We start from the raw sequence: 17,241 nt of genomic DNA on the forward strand, positions 1-17,241 counted from the left end.
ACCGGTTGTCTTCTACGGGCATGAAACGTGGACACTGCTAGGAGAGGACCTACGAGCACTCGGAGTTTTCAAACTGCGGGTGCTAAGAACCATCTTTGGCTGAGTGCAAGAGAACGTTGTATGGAGGCGAAGAATAAACCACGAGCTCGCGCGTCTCTTCGGCGAACGCAATATTCAAAAAGTGTTCAAAGCTGGACGAATACGTTGGGAAGGACATGTTGCTAGAATGCCGGACAACTATCCTGCAACAATGGTTTTCGCATCGAATCCGGTAGGAACGGACGAAGAGGGGCACAGCGAGCGAAGTGGCAAGACCAGGTGGAGCGAGATCTGGCGAGCACTGGGTGCCAGCTGCCATGGACCGAAATAGATGGTGAAATTATACTGCGCAGCCCTTATCATAAAACGTTAGGCCAATTACATAAGTAAGGGTATTTAGGAGGGCTGAATCTCTCCAAAAGGGGCTTAGCTTCCCTATTTCCGCCAATGATTAAGTTTACTATGCATGGGGAGAAGGGATATCGGAAGCAAAAAAATCTTAACACCGTGAGTTGACTACATCGCAATTTATTGTACACGGAATAGTTTACACAAAAATCACACTAACCAACACTTACTTCATCTTCCCTCAAGCCTGGAATGCCAACATAACCCAAATTTGATGGAGTGACACCGCCTACCGATTCATGCTTCGGACTTATGGTTATAGCATCCACCGCAGGTGGTGGTGCCGTCGGCGTCATTCCCATCATCACCGAATCATCCTTTTGTTCGTCCTTATGCAAACGTGCCTCATGGATGCGTCGGGTTTTGGGCATCGAAAATGTCAGCGGACAGTAGGCGCACGGCAGCCGAACGCCTTCGTTCTCGTGCTGTTTCATGTGCCGATCGAAGTGTTTCTTTTCCTTGATGCAGGCGTAGCACTTGGGACACTCGAACATGTGCGGATTGTCGTGTATTCGGGCGTGGCTTTTCATTTTGCGCTCCGTGGGGAAAAGTTTGTCGCAAATCGGACAGGCTGCTTCCGATTCGTGCATTCGTTTGACGTGCAACCGATAGTGCCGCTCGGTTGCGAAGTATCGATGGCACGGGGTACAGCAAAACTCCGTTTCGCCGCTGTGCGACTTGAGGTGCAGTTCTAGTTTGGCTGGGTCGCGAAAAGCCCGATTGCAGATGCGACAGCGTTGCTCGTTGGATTCGCGTGCGTGGCGGGTCATGTGCTCACGCAGCCGGTACGGCTGGGAGAACCCTTTGCCGCACAGTTCGCACATTACCTGAAAGTGGTTTAAATTTTTAATTTTTGCAAAGCAGTTAATGTAAAATTGTTACTTACCAGTTGATCTTCCGAATGACCTCTGAGGTGCAGCTTTAGTCCTTCGGACGACAGCAGAATCTTTTCGCATACTTGACACTGAAATTTTCGATCATTATCATGGAAGTTGATTACGTGACGCTTTAGCGTCACGCGGAAGTTGAATTCCTTTCCGCAAATGTCACACATGTAATGTCCCGGTATGTTGGATGCCTTCTTTCTGTTGGGATTACGATGTCTGCCCAAATGGGAGACAAGTTGTTTTCGCGTTGGATAACCGCTGCCACAGAGATCGCACACGTGATTTTTGCAATCGGCATGCAGTTCCTTGATGTGCGTTTCCAGCAGCAGCTGGGAGTTGTACGTTTCCGGACAGTTTGGACAATTGTACAGAATCACTCGATTGTGCTCACGTTGGTGGGCCCGTAAGGCAACCGTTGAGATGAAAGTAGCTTTGCAGACTTCACACACCAGCGGAACTTCCAGGGGATGTTCTTCCTCACGATGTTTTAGTAGTTCTTCCTGGTCAGGAAAACGTTTATGGCAGGTTCGGCAATTGACTGCCGTGTCCTTTACGCTGTCTTTGTGCTCCTCTCGGCGGTGCTGCAGCAAATCGGCTATAGAATCGAAGGTTCGGGAGCACAACCGACAGCAAAACTTTCCGTGTATGGACCGGTGACTAGCTAGAGCCGATTTCGAGGGAAATTCCTCGTCACAGTCTTGGCACTTTAATTTGACTACTTTCTTCTCGACTAAGTGAATTTTGCGGTGGTTTATCAGGTTGTGGTTGCGTTTAAATTTCATACCGCATTCCGTGCATTCCCAACGTCTTTCGTCAGTGTGGGAGATCCTGTGTTCGCGGAGGGCTGCATTGGTATCGTACGTGTTTCCGCAGTCCAGGCAAATAAAGTGGTTTGCTACTTTATCGTGAACTCGTCGGATGTGCTTAGCCAGTACCGAATGGGAGGAGAACTTTTCCGTGCAAAGGTGGCAACAGAATCCTTCTTCCGTGTGTCCCTTCATGTGACGCTTCCAGGAACTTTTGGTTGACAGCTCAACGCCACACTCCTTACAGGGGAACTTAACTCCCGTGTGTACCATTCGAATGTGTTCCTGCAGGTTACCGTTGGTCATGTATGTTTTGGCGCAATATGAACAGTTGAACGGGCGCTCACGTTCGTCATGTTTCTGCACCATGTGGCGGTCGAGCAGTTTTTGCAACAGGAAACCTTCGTCGCATAGGTTGCACGCTAAAATTATGGATCCTTCCTGTGAGTCGGGAATCTCTCGACATTCGACCTTCGGTTTTTTCCTACGATGTTTTGATTTTGGCTTTACTTTGGGTTTCTTTCGCTTTTTGATGTGCTCCTCGTTGGAGTCGTTGGATTCCGAACTGGAGGAACTGGAACCGGAAGCCACGTCCGATTGAATAGAACTAAAAAGAGGAAATTGTTAGCATCCTTCTTTGTGGTGTTTCATAGACAATGGAAAACCTTTTTAAATCTTCCAATTTGGTATCCTCGACCAGTAACGGGTTCTGTTCGTCTTCTAATTCCACCTTTATTTGTACTTCCGGTGGAGGCAATTCATCCAGCTGGAGTTCAACAGCAACCTTCATGCTCTCGTCGAACAATTTAGAGTCCAAAGCATCGTCTGAATCCGAATTGAGATCACGCTCGGTTTTTGTTCCACTGGAGGTGGATGGTTCTGCTCCTGTAACAGAAATATTCAATTAGTTCAAAGAATACATTCCATAGCTGTGAGTTCTCACCCATCCACCCGACATCCATCAATTCCACGTGTTGCTTCATGTGCTTCTCCAGCGTTCCCGCCTCGGTAAACCGCCGACCGCATTCGTCGCACCGGTAGGCGGGAGTTTTCCAGTGTTCCTTCCCGACGTGCATTTTAAATTTTTCTTTGTTCCACCGCGTTGGCACTCCGAACTCGGCATCGCAAACCGAACAAGTCAGACAGCCATTTTTGATGATGTAATTAACCGGTGTTTCACTGGCAATGTGTCGTTTGATATCCTCTTCCTCGTCTTCTCCGGCGTCCGCTTTTTTCGACTGTCCGTACTCGCTGTTCAGTGCCTCCAGAAGATGTTTGCGCAGTTCATCAACCCGCTCGAACGTCCGGTTGCAGTGGTTGCATCGAATTTCCGCATGTCGGCCCGTGCTGCGACCTCCGTTGACGTGCTTCACCATGTGGCGACGCAGTTCGGGCATGTCTGGGAAGCTACGGCGCCTGTCCGTTGGACAGGCCGCACACTGATAGCCGTCCTGTACGATCAGATAGTCGATTGTCTCGAACATAGACTGCAGACCGTACGCAGGTAGCATCGGCGGTGGGGAGGGCTGATGGGAAGAAATTGTTAGGCCACACCCACTAATACTTAACTAACGGCTAGCATCTCTAATACGATCAGTGTGCAGTCTCTGCACGCAGTCAGTTCTAATATTGGAGTATTCATTATGCTCTTTCAATTTTCTATAATATAAAAACTAATATAATACAAAATTTTATCTTGAAATCTAGCATGAATGCTGACAGTGCACAAGAACAGAATTACGATTATAGAATAGAACCTAGCCAAATATGATGTCATTTATTATTTTCAACCTGTGTATACAACAAATAAGCTAAGCTAAATAAGTCGCAGCCAAATCTATATTTAATTCGTTTTAATAAGGTTAGCACAAAAAGTTAATCGCAATTTCTTGTTTAAACAATGTTTACCTTACAACATCTAACACTACGTAAACAAGTTCAATTTTTCGACTGATTTATTCCAAAATCTAACAAACCTGCTGGTCTAAATCCACTTTGTCCGGTCCGGTTTGATCGGCAATCATCGGTTTGTCTTCCTTTAAGTCACTCCCGCTTACGATTTCCATTATTTTTCAAAAGATAAAACTTCTCTGCTCTGTTTTGGAAATGTAATCTTCCTTTATGCCAGCAGGCAGAGTCAAAGAAGACGATTGTTTACAAACGAGCGAGCTAAAGAAAAATGCCAAAATCCGCGATTTGACAGTGCACAGCTTCGCGTCGTCCTCGAGAAATAAGCTTTTTAATGTTTGTTTGTTTCCAATGTTTCGTAATAAAATGACTGATTTTATTAAATCATAGCATTTAAGTAACAAATTTAAGTCCAGACGATGACCAATGATTTATCCGTCCAAGAAATTTGCGGTGAAATGGCCATTGACAGCATAGGAGAAAGTGCAGAAATTCAACAATATCAAACTGAACTTGAAAATGAGGTAATTATTGAGAAATAAAGTTAGCACAAATATTCCAATTACTGCGGAAAAGAATAAAATATTTATGACTGCTTATTTTTCATGTGACGGTAGCGCCCGGCGGTTCCGCCCGTGGTCGACTGCCAAGAGGTTCTAATCAGTGACCTTTTTGTGGGACCCATGCCGGATCCCAACCACCTGGATGCTGGTACTTTAACCTGTGATACCTGTTCCAAGCGGTTCGACGAATGGAAAAAGCTTCAACGGCACCTGGAGTGTCACCGGTCACAGAAATTGAAGTGCGATCAATGCGGTGTGTTTCTGAAATCTCGCTCCACATATACTTCGCATCTGCAGCGACACAAAAACGTCGGCCGATTCGAGTGTGATTTGTGTAACAAAAGTTTCGCTGCCAAACGAGACCTACAAACGCATCATAAAGTTCACGATGCAATGGCCGAACGGTTTTCCTGTGATATATGTGGGAAGGATTTCGGGCGGATCTATTCGCTGCTTGACCACCAGAAGCTGCACAATGGAGCGACAGAGTTTCGTTGCGACAAGTGTGGAAAAATATTTTCCAAACGGAGACATTTGTTGCTACACGAAAGGTCACATTTGCTGGAGGAAGATGGACCTTAACGTAATTAAAATTTCGTTCACTGCCTACATTCAAACATACGACGACTTGTTTGTTATTAATTTATGATTTGAGTGCGTCTCTTGTAACTTTATTATAGTAGTAAATTCTCTAAATACTCATCAAACTCTTCTTCTCTTGTTTTTTCTTCCACGCTAGGACCTAGAAGCATGACAAAAATTCAATTCATTGAAATCTGATCTTCACAATAATTATTGAACAATTTACCTTGAGACCAACAATTTTCCGCTGATGCCACTGAGGAGCTGGGTAAATCATTTTGACTTTCTAAATCAACATCCAATTCAGCAGAATGCTGAACAGTTTCGCTAGCATCGGTCGTGCTAGCGTCCTTATCCTCCAACTCTCCACTCGCCACGCTTTCCTTCTCATGTCCTTCAAGTTCATCCCCCAAAATCTGTTTACGTCGCTCCCGCTTCTTCAACCGCTTGACCTCTCGCTTCTTAGAGTGATAGTTCAACTTATCCGAACATTTAGGACACAACCCTTGTAAAGCAAAAATCGGTCAAACTGTACCGCTTGCCATAGGCAATTAGGATATCGTTTACTCACGCAACTTAACCAGAGCGTTCTTTTTCGATCCATGCTCCAGATAGGCAAAGTTGACTTCCCAACTTCGCAGTGTTTCTCCTGCTTCGCACGCTCGACTACCGCAGATAAATTGACCTTTCCCGGCGATAACTTCCTTTTCGACTCTCCAACGCATTGCCACCTGAAAACGTTTGTTAAACTATTTACTGAATTAAGATTCTGCACCCACCTTATTCTCCTTGTACCGACTCAGATCGGCTATACAATATTCCTTGAACAATTTATCATAATACTTTCTGGCCAACTGCTTCTCCCACGAATCAATCTCTTCGTCATCCCACAGGAACCGGTGGTTCTCGCGAATAACGTCGTGATCGGTTTTATCCTTGGAGCTGTCCCTCTGCAGATGCTTCGTTGTACCCGGCTTCGTCAAGACATATTCGTTGATCAGGTGCTTATGCAGCTCGTACGGGTTCAATTTGGCCAACCGGCGGGACATTTTTGCAGGCCGATTGCAGCACACAATTAGTCGATAAACTCACCAATTATAATAAAATTATTTAATAATTTTGTTTTGAATGCTTTGCTGAGAGCACAAGTGGACAGTTTCCGAAGTTTCGTTCACAGGCTCACAATCACAGGTCCACAGGCACAGGTAGCCCTTTGCCTTTAGGAAACGTATATGTTTCAGTGACAGTTCGACTGATTCGAAAAACATCGCAAACAAACATCGCGCCAAATGTTTACAGCTGCTCTGGATCAGCAGGATAATCAAATCAAATCAAAGAATCAAACCCACTTGTATTTTGTTTTTGATGCTATCAAGTTGAGTTGCGAAGTGATTGAAAAAGTTATCGTAAAATCATGGCTATTTGCCGGCTTTGTGCCAAAGATTGTACGGCTAATAACCGTTTGGAGGAACGTAATTTCCGGGAAAAGGTTGTGGATATCATCTGCATGTGGGTAAGTCTATTTCCTTAAATATATGCATAGTAAATTTGTGCGCATTTTTTTCCGGCCAGCTTGGCTAGCTTCCCCATAGGTAGGGTTTTCATTCATTTTCAAGTAAATTATACGTTTGTCGGCTTATAGGCAAAATATATTGAGAATTCTTGTTCCTCGCAGCAATTTTACGAGTCCTACGCAAATTCATATTTTAATAATAAAATATGCTTGTGGAGCAAGGAAGGGTGCAGTGGGGAGCCAATAATGAATAACCTGACGGTTCAAATTGCTAAATTGCAAACATGTTTGGGCCACGCAGAAAATAACCACGCTAATAATTTTTGCGTGGGAGTCTAAAAAGGTAGAATCTTAGCAATCTGATTACCTATTTTTTTATTATCTTGCAAGTGGGATAGTGGACTTTTAAGTAGATTTTTTGGTGACCCAAAGATCACTCAGTTTAGTTGTAATGCCTTGGGCACGTTGTGGATCTGAATGCTTTCCGGTTTCAATCTTGTAGTGGTTTCTATTACAAAATCGGCTTTGGGTTGCCACATATTTTACATTTTGTTATGCGCAGGAATGGCCAGAGGCCAATGCGGCTCGCGGCATTCATGGGGAGATCTGATCTGGCCTGCACCATGCCTGTACCTAAGCACCACTGCTGCAACGTAACGTAGTAACAAGTAACAAGAGCCGTCTAAATGATAACCGTCTAACGGGTAATGCCGTCTGCAGACAACCTTTGCTTATAGAGTTTCTGAACCACATACAAAATTTGTTTTGAACTAACAACATGAAAAATGTGTTCAGAACCGATTTCTTTTAATTTTGATATTAATATCATTACGTTCTGACCATGCGTTCAAAAGTTTTAAAAACAAGAATCCAGCAAAATTTCGAAAAGAATGATTACTTTTTTACTTTTGATGAAAAAGGACAATTCCATTTCTATCGCTAAATAAATACCGATATTATAACTACTTTCTCAAGAATGTAAGTAATCTGCTGCATTTGGTTAAAATAAACATCACAACCACCTGTTCTGTTGCTAGAACCAGACATAGACTGAAGAAATAGATTCAATTGCTTAATAGGCCGAAAATACCCTCCCGTACCATAGAGCAAGGGAACTCGTAGGGAATCATCAGGCTGACTTCAGGGAGGCTCGGGCAACTACGGACCAGATTATTTTTACCATCCGATAGATCTTGCTGGTTGGTAAACGGCTGGATAATGCGGAATATAGTGGTCGTTAGCCTCTTATCCAGCAACTCCGATCCCGACCTCCTCGTAGTACCAGCCGGAATACGAGTAACGTCGTAAAAACTTCGCAGCTTCCCGAGACCTGGTGATCCGAAGCACCTTTTTCCCGCGCAAGGATATCCACAAAGCCACCTGGAGATCACCTGACCAACGTACAATGAACCAAATTGACCACGTTCTCATAGAGGGTCGGTTTTTCTCTAACATCACGAAAATACGCTCCCGTCGGGGTGCGGATATTGGTTCTGACCATTACCTAGTAGCAGTACATGTGCGCTAGATAACCCACAAGTTGCCGAGAACTACGCGCGATTACTGAATGAGGCACTGCCTTCTTCCGAGGAGTTGGGTGCTTCAAACCTCGAAGACGGTTGGGGCAGAATACACTCGGCCATCGGAGAGGCCGCTACCGCGCTACCGGCAGAGCTTTATAAACATGGCGGAGAAACGATAGCAAAGGCTCTACACTGGGTTATTTCGAGGATTTGGGAGGAGGAAAAGCTACCGGAGGAATGGATGGTTTGTCCCATCTACAAAAAGGGTGATCGGCTAGACTGCTGCAACTATCGTGGTATTACGATGGTAAACGCCGCCTACAATGTACTCTCCTAGATCCTGTTACGCCGGCTGTCACCGATAGCACAAGGTTTCGTAGGGAATTATCAGGCGGGTTTCATGGGGGCTCGCGCAGCTACGGACCAAATTTTTACTATCCGACAGATCTTGCAGAAATGTCGGGAGTACAATGTGCCCACGCATCACATCTTTATTGATTTCAAAGCAGCATACGATACAGTCGATCGAGACAAGCTATGGCAGATAATGCACGAATACGGTTTTCCGGACAAACTGACGCGACTGATCAGAGCTACATTGGATCGAGTGATGTGTACGCATCTCTGGGACACTCTCGAGTCCCTTCGAGACGCGACGAGGGTTGAGACAAGGTGACGGTCTATCCTGCATGCTGTTCAACATCGCTCTTGAGGGGGTGATCCGACGAGCGGGCATCGGAACGAGAGGCACAATTTTTACCAAGAGTAGCCAACTTCTAGGCTTTGCAGATGACTTCGATATCATTGCCAGGAACTTTGCGACGGCGGCGGCAATCTACGCCAGACTGAAAGCGGAGTCTAGGAGAATTGGGCTAAAAATAAATGCGTCGAAGACCAAATACATGAAAGGAAGAGGCTCAAAGGAAACAAACGCGCGCCTCTCACGGACGGTAACCGTTGACGGCAACGAACTAGAAGTGGTAGAGGAGTTCGTGTATTTGGGATCGCTGGTGACCGCGGACAACAACACTAGTAAGGAGATCCAGTGGCGCATCCAAGCGGGAAATCGGGCCTACTTTTCTCTTCGTAAAATGCTACGATCAGGAAGCATACGCCGCCGCGCGAAGCTAACAATGTACAAAACCATTATTAGACCGGTAGTTCTTTATGGACATGAAGCCGTGACGCTGCTTACGGAGGACATACGCGCTCTTGCCGTGTTTGAGCGGAAAGTGCTGCGGACGATATTTGGCGGAGTACAAACTGAAAGCGGAGAGTGGCGGAGGCGTATGAATCACGAGCTACAGGCACTGCTTGGGGAGACTCCCATCGTACATCTAGCGAACGTTAGCAGGCTACGGTGGGCCGGACACGTCCTAAGGATGCCCGTTGGCAGTGTGACAAAAACGGTCCTCTTCAATAACCCCACCGGCACCAGGAACGGAGTGACCCAGCATGCAAGATGGCTCAATCAGATCGAAAACGACTCGCGACTTCTAAGTGGGAAATTGACGACGAGTGGCCCAAGATTGAGTTGAAAGGAAATGACTGTCACCCCTGCTTTATGCTGACGACGACGACGACAATGACAATTCTAACGTGAACTCCGTTTTCTTGTGCGCTTAAGATCAGTTACTGTCTTCCAGTGGTAACAGCAATCAGTGACCCGTTTAGACCGCTTAAAACTGGTTTTTTACCCTAATTTATCATCTGGTTTGCTTTGCGGCGACGTATCGACTCTAACAGCTCTCAGCGACTCTGTCTGGTCGTCACAGTGTGCGTTGAGAAACTCCTTTTGTATGGGAGCAGCTCGCCAACGTGTTGATTATCTTCGGTACGTTTTTCGGCAACAGCAGGCTGCTGCGCACAGCGTCGAGAGCAGGTCCTCTAAGGCTATCCTGCAATCGAATCAAATTCTCCACGTCCGAAAATCCACAGGCCTCATTGGGGTTCTGAAAGGAACTAATAAAAAGAGCCCAGTCGATAGGATCTCCCGAAAATATAGGAAGCTTTTCGGGCCTCACTTGCCGAGCGGCGATTTGGTTTACCGACGGCCCCAGTACGTGTGCGGCTGCAATATTTCCTAAGTAGCACATTGTCGCTCAGGCGTGGAACAGTTCACACATTTGCTATACTCAATCGCATGTTTTGGCTGAGAATATTGCATATCACTAGCTTTTTCTGAGCCCCCGGTTACCGGGAATGGAAGTTGCTGATTTGCCATCGTTACCGCAACGATATGCGTTCCGTGACGCGGGAACAGCTGCGTGCCGCCTCCGTGGGATAAACAATTGTTCAAGACGTAAGGGTGTCTCAGTGGTTTGCTTGCGGGTAGTCGAAAGTTTTCGAAAAGCGTTGTTCCTCCAGGATTAGCCTTTGAGATCGCGCCGAGACTATTAGCATTTGAGAATCTTTCCCTCTGCTTTTAACAAGTCTCGCTGTTGCTCAATCCACGCTGGAATCCTATTGGTATTACTAACCACAGTTTTGACGCTTTCATGGCCTTCTAACGCCTCTTCACAAATTAGTGATTCTATAACTTCCCCAGCTAGCATTTTCATATGTATAAAAAAGATAAAAATCAGCATTACGTGCAGATATACATGCTAACAAATCGTATTTGATGCGCAAAATTGGCATATCCGTACTTTTTTTGGAGGCGATAAAAGTGATTACGAATAATTTTGAGCATTACGACTATATAAGTATTTATATACGATAATATCCGATTTAGCGCGAGTCGCTCCGTACTACTATACGATTTTGTGCTGAAAATGGTATATATGTCAGTTTTATTATCATTATACCGTGGACCCCCGTTCGTTTGACCATTTTTAATCTGAACACTTTTTAATTTGAACCCCGTTGGTTTGCACGACGTGCAAATTAAAAATGGTTCAAATGTCATTCTCAACATGACATCATTTGTTTATGCAGACAATGCACATAAACACGATTTGTTTATACTGACCTAGCGTGTTTAATCGGTTTCACATTTCGTTTTCCTAACGATTAAGATAGAAATCCGATCGGAAAATGCAATATTCGCACTTGCAACTGCCAACTAAAACAAACCACCAAAACAATAACAAAGAGTAGGGCGGCCAGTTCACACAGGTTTCAGCATATTTCGGGTTACCAGTTGTTCAAATTAAAAAGTAACCCCGTTAGTTTGCATGAGGAATCGTTCAAACGAACGGGGCTCCACTGTATACGATGGAAAATCAAGTTGGTCCCACTTTATCCAGATTTAGTTACAATTTCGAGTTTGTTAGGAGATATTTACGATAATTTTCGTACATTGATATACGAGTTGGTGCTAGCTGGGTCGTATCGCTTTCTCATATACTCTACTTCATTGCTTTTCCACCAGTCGTAACAATTCCAATTCCATTGTAGTACGCCGCAACAGAGGCGATTTTGATCTTTCCTGACCACTTTCGCACACGAATCACAATACCAGGCCCTATTCTCCACAGAATCATCCACTGGTGCACACTGATAGTGGTACCATATACTGCATTTATCACAAGCTACCATCCCACGATCAACCGACGGAGATAAACCACAATTGCCGCATACGCAATAGGTGTCATTAAATCCAGCCGCCGTTGCCATTTCGCTGAGTGTTAAAATTCTTTTAGATTGTTCGGATGAATGGAAACCTCTCTGTAGCGATTTTGGTGAAATACGCTCAAATATGCAATTTTTAATATAATGACTGATCAATTAATACAATGTTTTAGGTTAGTTTTAGTTCAATAGATTAAACAATCTAATCTGTTTAACCCTTTTGGTTACTGTTGGTGGCCAAATATCTAATAATTAAATTTATATTTACGAATATTCATATTTCACTATAATTTATTTACCATACCGATTTGCTATATGATAATTATTTAACGTAACAAAATAATCGTACCACTATACCGCATGCATTAACTGTATTAATCGCCTTTGCCGAATGGAATCGTTCCAAGTTTGCCAACTGAACTGGTTGACACTATAATGACATCAATGTTGGTTTCAAATTGTAGGCAACGGGGGGTATGTTAAACGAGGGGTAGTTCACCAAACACCGTGCGATGATAGGCAGGTAGTCCAAGGTCGTAACATTTACGAGGACTATTTTGGGCTGCTTCAATTAACACTTTCAACGAGCGGGCGAGTCTATCCCACGCACCTCCCATGTGTGGGGGCGCTGGTGGGATCAATTTCATGAACTTTTTGGAAAGAGTTTTATACCTTACCTCTTGTTGTACATTTATCACGTTACTAGTATCTTGGAAACATGTGGCAATGTCGGTCCAGAACGTTCTTGGTAGACCTCTGAATCATTCGAATCATTGGAAAACTTTTTTGTTGACTAAAAACTTGGCTTCGGTCGGCGCCCGCATACCGTCCCGCATTTAGCTGAAGTCCGGAACACTGGCTACCTGCCTTGTCTCGCCGCAATTTTCATTTGCGTTACCATATATTTCTAATTTCAACAGAGGTTATTTCGGTCATACTCGCTCGGTGAGCGTAGTCCACTAGACGTCGGGAAAGTTCGGGTTGTCCGGTTTTCATTTTCTTTAGTAGGCCTATTTTGAAGTTCGATCGAGTAGGCGTGCGCTGTGCTGTTTCCTTCAGCATTCTTATGGCACATTTCTCGCCAGCTGACTCCAGAATCTAACTGGAACTTTAACAATAATTTGTTATGGCCCAATGATTAATTAGGAAAATATTTTCAAACAAAGAAATTAAGGCAACTTCGTGTTTTTGTATTAAAGTCAGAGTTTTACGAAGAATAGACGAAGGAAATGGTGGAAGAAAGTAGTGAAACAAAGATGTGTAATAGTAGCTCAAGATTAGGACAAGACGTGAAGAGGAAAGAGAACACGCCTATTAGGTTCGTAGTTTCTTGTATTTTGCAAACTAGATCCCAGAGTTAGAAACGGTCCTTCATCCGAGTCGATTATTATTGGATTTGAACTCAAAGGACTCCAGTACCTAGCATATAAACAGGAATTTTGTTTACGTTTCTTACATTTGAAGGCCATCAAAAATTACGCTCGACACTTTTATTTCTTTCGCTGACCTTAGATAAACAGTAAATTGGAGCTCTCTTGTCAAAATATAGGTACCTACCAACTTGTACAAAAAACAAAAGATATTCGTATTCATATTTTTTTCAAATTATTTTACCATTTTAGATTGATATCAACACTGACACAAGGGTAGATACATGCGATGCCTGCGAAGAGTTAGTGGAACGGTTTTACGCTTTTAAAAGCGAATGCCGATCCGTTCAACTGCGATTAAAAAATAAGCCCAGAATTGTCCGAAAAGATTTGAAAGAACGATGTTTGCCAAATTCTTACAGCAATAAATCAAAGCTTAAAACAAAGCCTGATCGGCCAGATTCTATCGAAGAAAATGCACATCCTGTCAGTTCATCCGAAACAGATCCCGAAATCGATTCCCCTTCGCGTAAACCTTGGTTTCCGCTAGAAGAACCGGAACTTCCACCCCTACCGAAACCTAAAAAGCCAAAAAAGGTGTACCGCCCTAAGCCGAAAACAACTGTGGAAGGACCACGAACAGTCGTTCCGCGTCCCTGGCGACGAAAGTTCAAGGAAGCGATTGATATGCCACCGGAACAGTATCGCGAATATGTACTCCAAAAGAGCAATGCGAAGAAACAGACCCTGGTGTGCGAAATATGTGGTCGAAACATCGATATCATTCGGATGGATGGACACAAAAATCGTCATCTCGGATTGCAACCATACGAGTGCGCTGATTGTGGTGATAAATTTAACTGTAAGCTTAATCTACGTGGCCACTGGCGCAGAAACCACGTTGTGGACGAAGAAGCGGCATGCGAAACGTGTGGCAAGGTCTTCAAGAACAAGCTACAGGTAAAGTCACATATGAAGTCGCACGCCGAGCGGAAGTTCCAGTGCCCCCTGTGTCCACTGAAGTGCTCTAACAAGTATGCCAGAACTTAGTCATTACCTGATAAAATTTCTAATACGTTTTATATGTTTCAGGTTTACATTGAACTATCACCTGAAGATCCACAACCAGACACGTGACTTCAAGTGTGAACTGTGTGGAAAGGCTTTCTATTGCAAGTCGGTTTGGAATATACACATGCGAACGCACAGCGGTGAGGCTCCGTACAAGTGCGACGTTGAAGGATGTAGAAAAGCGTTTGTCCACCGGAACCTGTACGTTGCGCACATGAACAAAAATCATCCAGGACGGCCACTTATGTATCTCAGCGGTAAGAAAGGCTATAAGGATTCGATGATGAAAAAAGCTCTGTGAATAAAGGACGGATCGGTTGTCGCTGGTCAGAATGACGTTTTTGTTGAATGCAATTATTTATTTTATAAGTTGTGAAATATTGAAAATTTCCAATAGTGAATGTCGAATTCGAAAAAAATAATTCTAGATGATACACCTACCGCTTCCTATTGGTAATTGAATGACACTGCTAAAATATCAGAGCAATACTGAATGTGGACGCTATAACCGGAATCCGTGGAGAATTTAGCTCGAAAATCAGAAGGCAACAGAAAGGAAGCGTTCAACATAGTTATTACCATCTTGTGACACTACTTCTCTCGAGCAAATTCGACTATGAAATGATTGTGGGGCATACCGAAACAACGGACCTTAACAAATGAAAGTTGGAAATGATAAGTTGTAAGCAAAGCTCTGAAAAGCCTGATAAGGTAAGAGGAATTATAATAAATATGCATATAATCATGGACAATTTATAATACCTGTAATATATTATTATTATTCACAATTATTATCACTGTCGCGACGGGGGGGGTCGAGGGCTACCATGAATCATTGCATCCCAGTACAGCCTCAGATGTCGGTAGAAACGCGATGAGCTGCCTAGAGTGATATGCTAAGTCAAGCGGGATGAAATGAGAGATCTTCACTGCCGACGGTTACCCGCCATGGCTTTCATCTGTCGCCAGGACAGGTTCCCATCTACAGTACAGCCCGAATGCAGTTGGCTAAGTTGTATCGCCATGTGCCTCTGGGTCTTCCTGTTCTACGCTGTCCTTGCGGATTCCAATCGAGTACTTTGCAAATCTCGTTCGCTCCTTTCCTCAAGATATGTTCGATGCACTTCCACCTACGTTCACGAATTTACGTTGCTATCGGCCGTTGATGATATCGACGATGGAGTTTCTCGCTGGATATCCAGCTGTCAGGCCACCAGGTATGAATGACATATCGCAGGCAGCGATTAATACATACCTGCAGTTTTGCGTTGTCTCCGCTGACACGCACCACGTTTCGCCGGCATACAGCAGTACGGATTTAACGTCTGAGTTGAAAATTCGGGTTTTGGTATGCAGCGTGATCTGGTTTCAGCGCACCGACAGACAGATCGGCCTACATGACGAGGGGACACCCGGAGGTTTTCCCGGCTTCGGCAATAGGACCAAGTTCTTCGCTTCTATCTGTCCGGGAAATGGCCATCTTCCAGGCATCTACTTATTACTGCCCCGAATAATTCGGGAGCCTCCAAAATAGCCGCTTCAATTGCCGAATTCGGAATTCCGTCTGGTCCCGGTACCTTGCTCACTTTTAGGATACTAACTCAATGAGTTCCTCGTTCGTAACCGTCCCTTCCTCCCTGATCTCTAAACCTCCGTCGCCCACCATATTTTGGATGTTCGGCAGGGCGGCCAACCATCTTACGCAATGGTCTGAGATACTGGAACACCGGCCGTGGGACGACTCAGCGGCCTGAGGCCAGGGCCTTGGCTCGTGGCGCGGAAAGAAGCCCTCGATGATCCGCTTCAGCATCTCTGACGATCGCTCTGCGGGCGCCATCACGCCTTTGGTCTTTGCCATCACGACCCTGTAGGCATCACCCCATGGGTTCGCATTGGCACTAGCACATAACCTTTCAAAGCAGGCTCGTTTACTAGCTTTTATCTCACTCTTAAGCGCTGCGCGTGCAGCAACAAGTGCTACTCGACATTCAAACCTGTCTTCGTCCGAACGAGCTCTTTGCATAATTCGCCTCGCACGGAAGCACGCTCCGCGGAGTTCCGCAATTTCATCTGTACACCAGTAAGCCGGTGGCCTCCCATACCTAGGTCGGTCTTTCCTAGTCATGGTGGCGTCACACGCACGTGACTACCTCAACCAAATGATCAGCGTTCGGATCGGGCATACTGCGATCACCGCACTCTCTTCGGATCGCTTCCACAAACACTTCGGGATCGAACTATGATGTTTTCCATCCACGGGTGGTTGGAGTGTCGGCTCTACTCGCCACCTGCCGCCTCGTTATCTGACCGACACCATAGCGGACCGCCTGATGGTCACTGTGAGTGTAGCCATTGTCTACCCTATAGTGTTCTATCAAACCAGGACCGCCGAATGTCACGTCGATGATAGACTCCGCACTATTCCTACTGAAGGTACTTATGGTGCCGACGTTGGTCCGATCTACGGTGAGCTTTGCCAGAGCCTCAAGCAGAATCCGACCCCTATGGTTCGTGCGACTTCTCCACTCTACCACCCAAGCGTTAAAGTCGCCCGCCATAACCAATGGCCATAGACCAGTCAGCACAACTGATACTCGGTCTACGTAAACTGCTCGATAGACCATCTTGGCGGAGAGTAACAGCTGCAGTAGAACACTCCACGTACTTGGCAACCGCAAATGCCTCATCTGCAGTTGACACAACCTCCTGAACCAGGAATCTGCTTCCTGGTTCATATAGCCCCCGTCCCGGACCTGTCCGAGACCCAGTTGTCGTTTCCGGCAGGGACGCGATATGGGAGCGAGATGATGGCAATATCCCTAGCCGTCTCGGAAACTGCTTAGTGTAACAGCTGCTGAACCGTGCTGCAGTGGTTCAGGTTGAGTTGCGTCACTCGCACTATGAACGCGGCTTGGCCGCCGGCACACCGGCCGTGCACCTTGGATCTCCCGTTACGTGCTTTGCGTCCCGTTTACCGGTGCAGATCAAACACTTGGGA

The 17,241-nt window shown here is 45.3% G+C and overlaps 4 protein-coding genes across 4 annotated transcripts; 2 read left to right on the plus strand and 2 right to left on the minus strand.

Moving 5' to 3' along the window:
* Positions 1 to 602: 602 nt before the first annotated feature.
* LOC128738064 (zinc finger protein 665-like) lies at positions 603 to 4,226 on the minus strand. The gene is made up of 5 exons (XM_053832900.1): positions 4,117 to 4,226; positions 3,084 to 3,666; positions 2,806 to 3,025; positions 1,334 to 2,747; positions 603 to 1,274 (listed from the first exon to the last, which is right to left on the minus strand). Exons 1-5 carry the CDS (start codon positions 4,204 to 4,206, stop codon positions 603 to 605), a joined length of 2,979 nt encoding a protein of 992 aa, XP_053688875.1. The 5' UTR covers positions 4,207 to 4,226.
* A 241-nt stretch (positions 4,227 to 4,467) lies between these two features.
* LOC128738069 (gastrula zinc finger protein XlCGF49.1-like) lies at positions 4,468 to 5,298 on the plus strand. The gene is made up of 2 exons (XM_053832912.1): positions 4,468 to 4,572; positions 4,666 to 5,298. The coding sequence occupies exons 1-2, from the start codon at positions 4,468 to 4,470 to the stop codon at positions 5,191 to 5,193; spliced, it is 633 nt and encodes a 210-aa protein (XP_053688887.1). The 3' UTR covers positions 5,194 to 5,298.
* On the minus strand, positions 5,274 to 6,301 carry LOC128738067 (protein FRA10AC1). Its single transcript, XM_053832907.1, has 4 exons — positions 5,973 to 6,301; positions 5,765 to 5,924; positions 5,420 to 5,698; positions 5,274 to 5,353 (listed from the first exon to the last, which is right to left on the minus strand). The coding sequence occupies exons 1-4, from the start codon at positions 6,240 to 6,242 to the stop codon at positions 5,286 to 5,288; spliced, it is 777 nt and encodes a 258-aa protein (XP_053688882.1). The 5' UTR covers positions 6,243 to 6,301; the 3' UTR covers positions 5,274 to 5,285.
* Positions 6,302 to 6,565: 264 nt separating this feature from the next.
* LOC128738065 (zinc finger protein 37-like) lies at positions 6,566 to 14,547 on the plus strand. The gene is made up of 3 exons (XM_053832901.1): positions 6,566 to 6,706; positions 13,425 to 14,206; positions 14,265 to 14,547. The coding sequence occupies exons 1-3, from the start codon at positions 6,608 to 6,610 to the stop codon at positions 14,542 to 14,544; spliced, it is 1,161 nt and encodes a 386-aa protein (XP_053688876.1). The 5' UTR covers positions 6,566 to 6,607; the 3' UTR covers positions 14,545 to 14,547.
* The last annotated feature ends 2,694 nt before the right edge of the window (positions 14,548 to 17,241 follow it).

This window comes from Sabethes cyaneus, chromosome 2 (assembly GCF_943734655.1).
Source record: "Sabethes cyaneus chromosome 2, idSabCyanKW18_F2, whole genome shotgun sequence".
NCBI classification, from domain to species: domain Eukaryota; kingdom Metazoa; phylum Arthropoda; class Insecta; order Diptera; family Culicidae; genus Sabethes; species Sabethes cyaneus.

Coding starts and splice junctions, on each gene's coding strand:
- LOC128738067 (XM_053832907.1), bottom strand. CDS start 6,242: ATGTCCCGCCGGTTGGCCAAATTGAACCCGTACGAGCTGCATAAGCAC. Junction 5,925..5,972: donor GTCGGTACAAGGAGAATAAG/GTGGGTGCAGAA, acceptor AAACGTTTTCAG/GTGGCAATGCGTTGGAGAGT. Junction 5,354..5,419: donor GGAAAATTGTTGGTCTCAAG/GTAAATTGTTCA, acceptor TCATGCTTCTAG/GTCCTAGCGTGGAAGAAAAA.
- LOC128738065 (XM_053832901.1), top strand. CDS start 6,608: ATGGCTATTTGCCGGCTTTGTGCCAAAGATTGTACGGCTAATAACCGT. Junction 6,707..13,424: donor TGGATATCATCTGCATGTGG/GTAAGTCTATTT, acceptor TTACCATTTTAG/ATTGATATCAACACTGACAC. Junction 14,207..14,264: donor CCACTGAAGTGCTCTAACAA/GTATGCCAGAAC, acceptor TATATGTTTCAG/GTTTACATTGAACTATCACC.
- LOC128738069 (XM_053832912.1), top strand. CDS start 4,468: ATGACCAATGATTTATCCGTCCAAGAAATTTGCGGTGAAATGGCCATT. Junction 4,573..4,665: donor AAACTGAACTTGAAAATGAG/GTAATTATTGAG, acceptor ATGTGACGGTAG/CGCCCGGCGGTTCCGCCCGT.
- LOC128738064 (XM_053832900.1), bottom strand. CDS start 4,206: ATGGAAATCGTAAGCGGGAGTGACTTAAAGGAAGACAAACCGATGATT. Junction 3,026..3,083: donor GATGGATGTCGGGTGGATGG/GTGAGAACTCAC, acceptor TTTCTGTTACAG/GAGCAGAACCATCCACCTCC. Junction 2,748..2,805: donor AAATTGGAAGATTTAAAAAG/GTTTTCCATTGT, acceptor TCCTCTTTTTAG/TTCTATTCAATCGGACGTGG.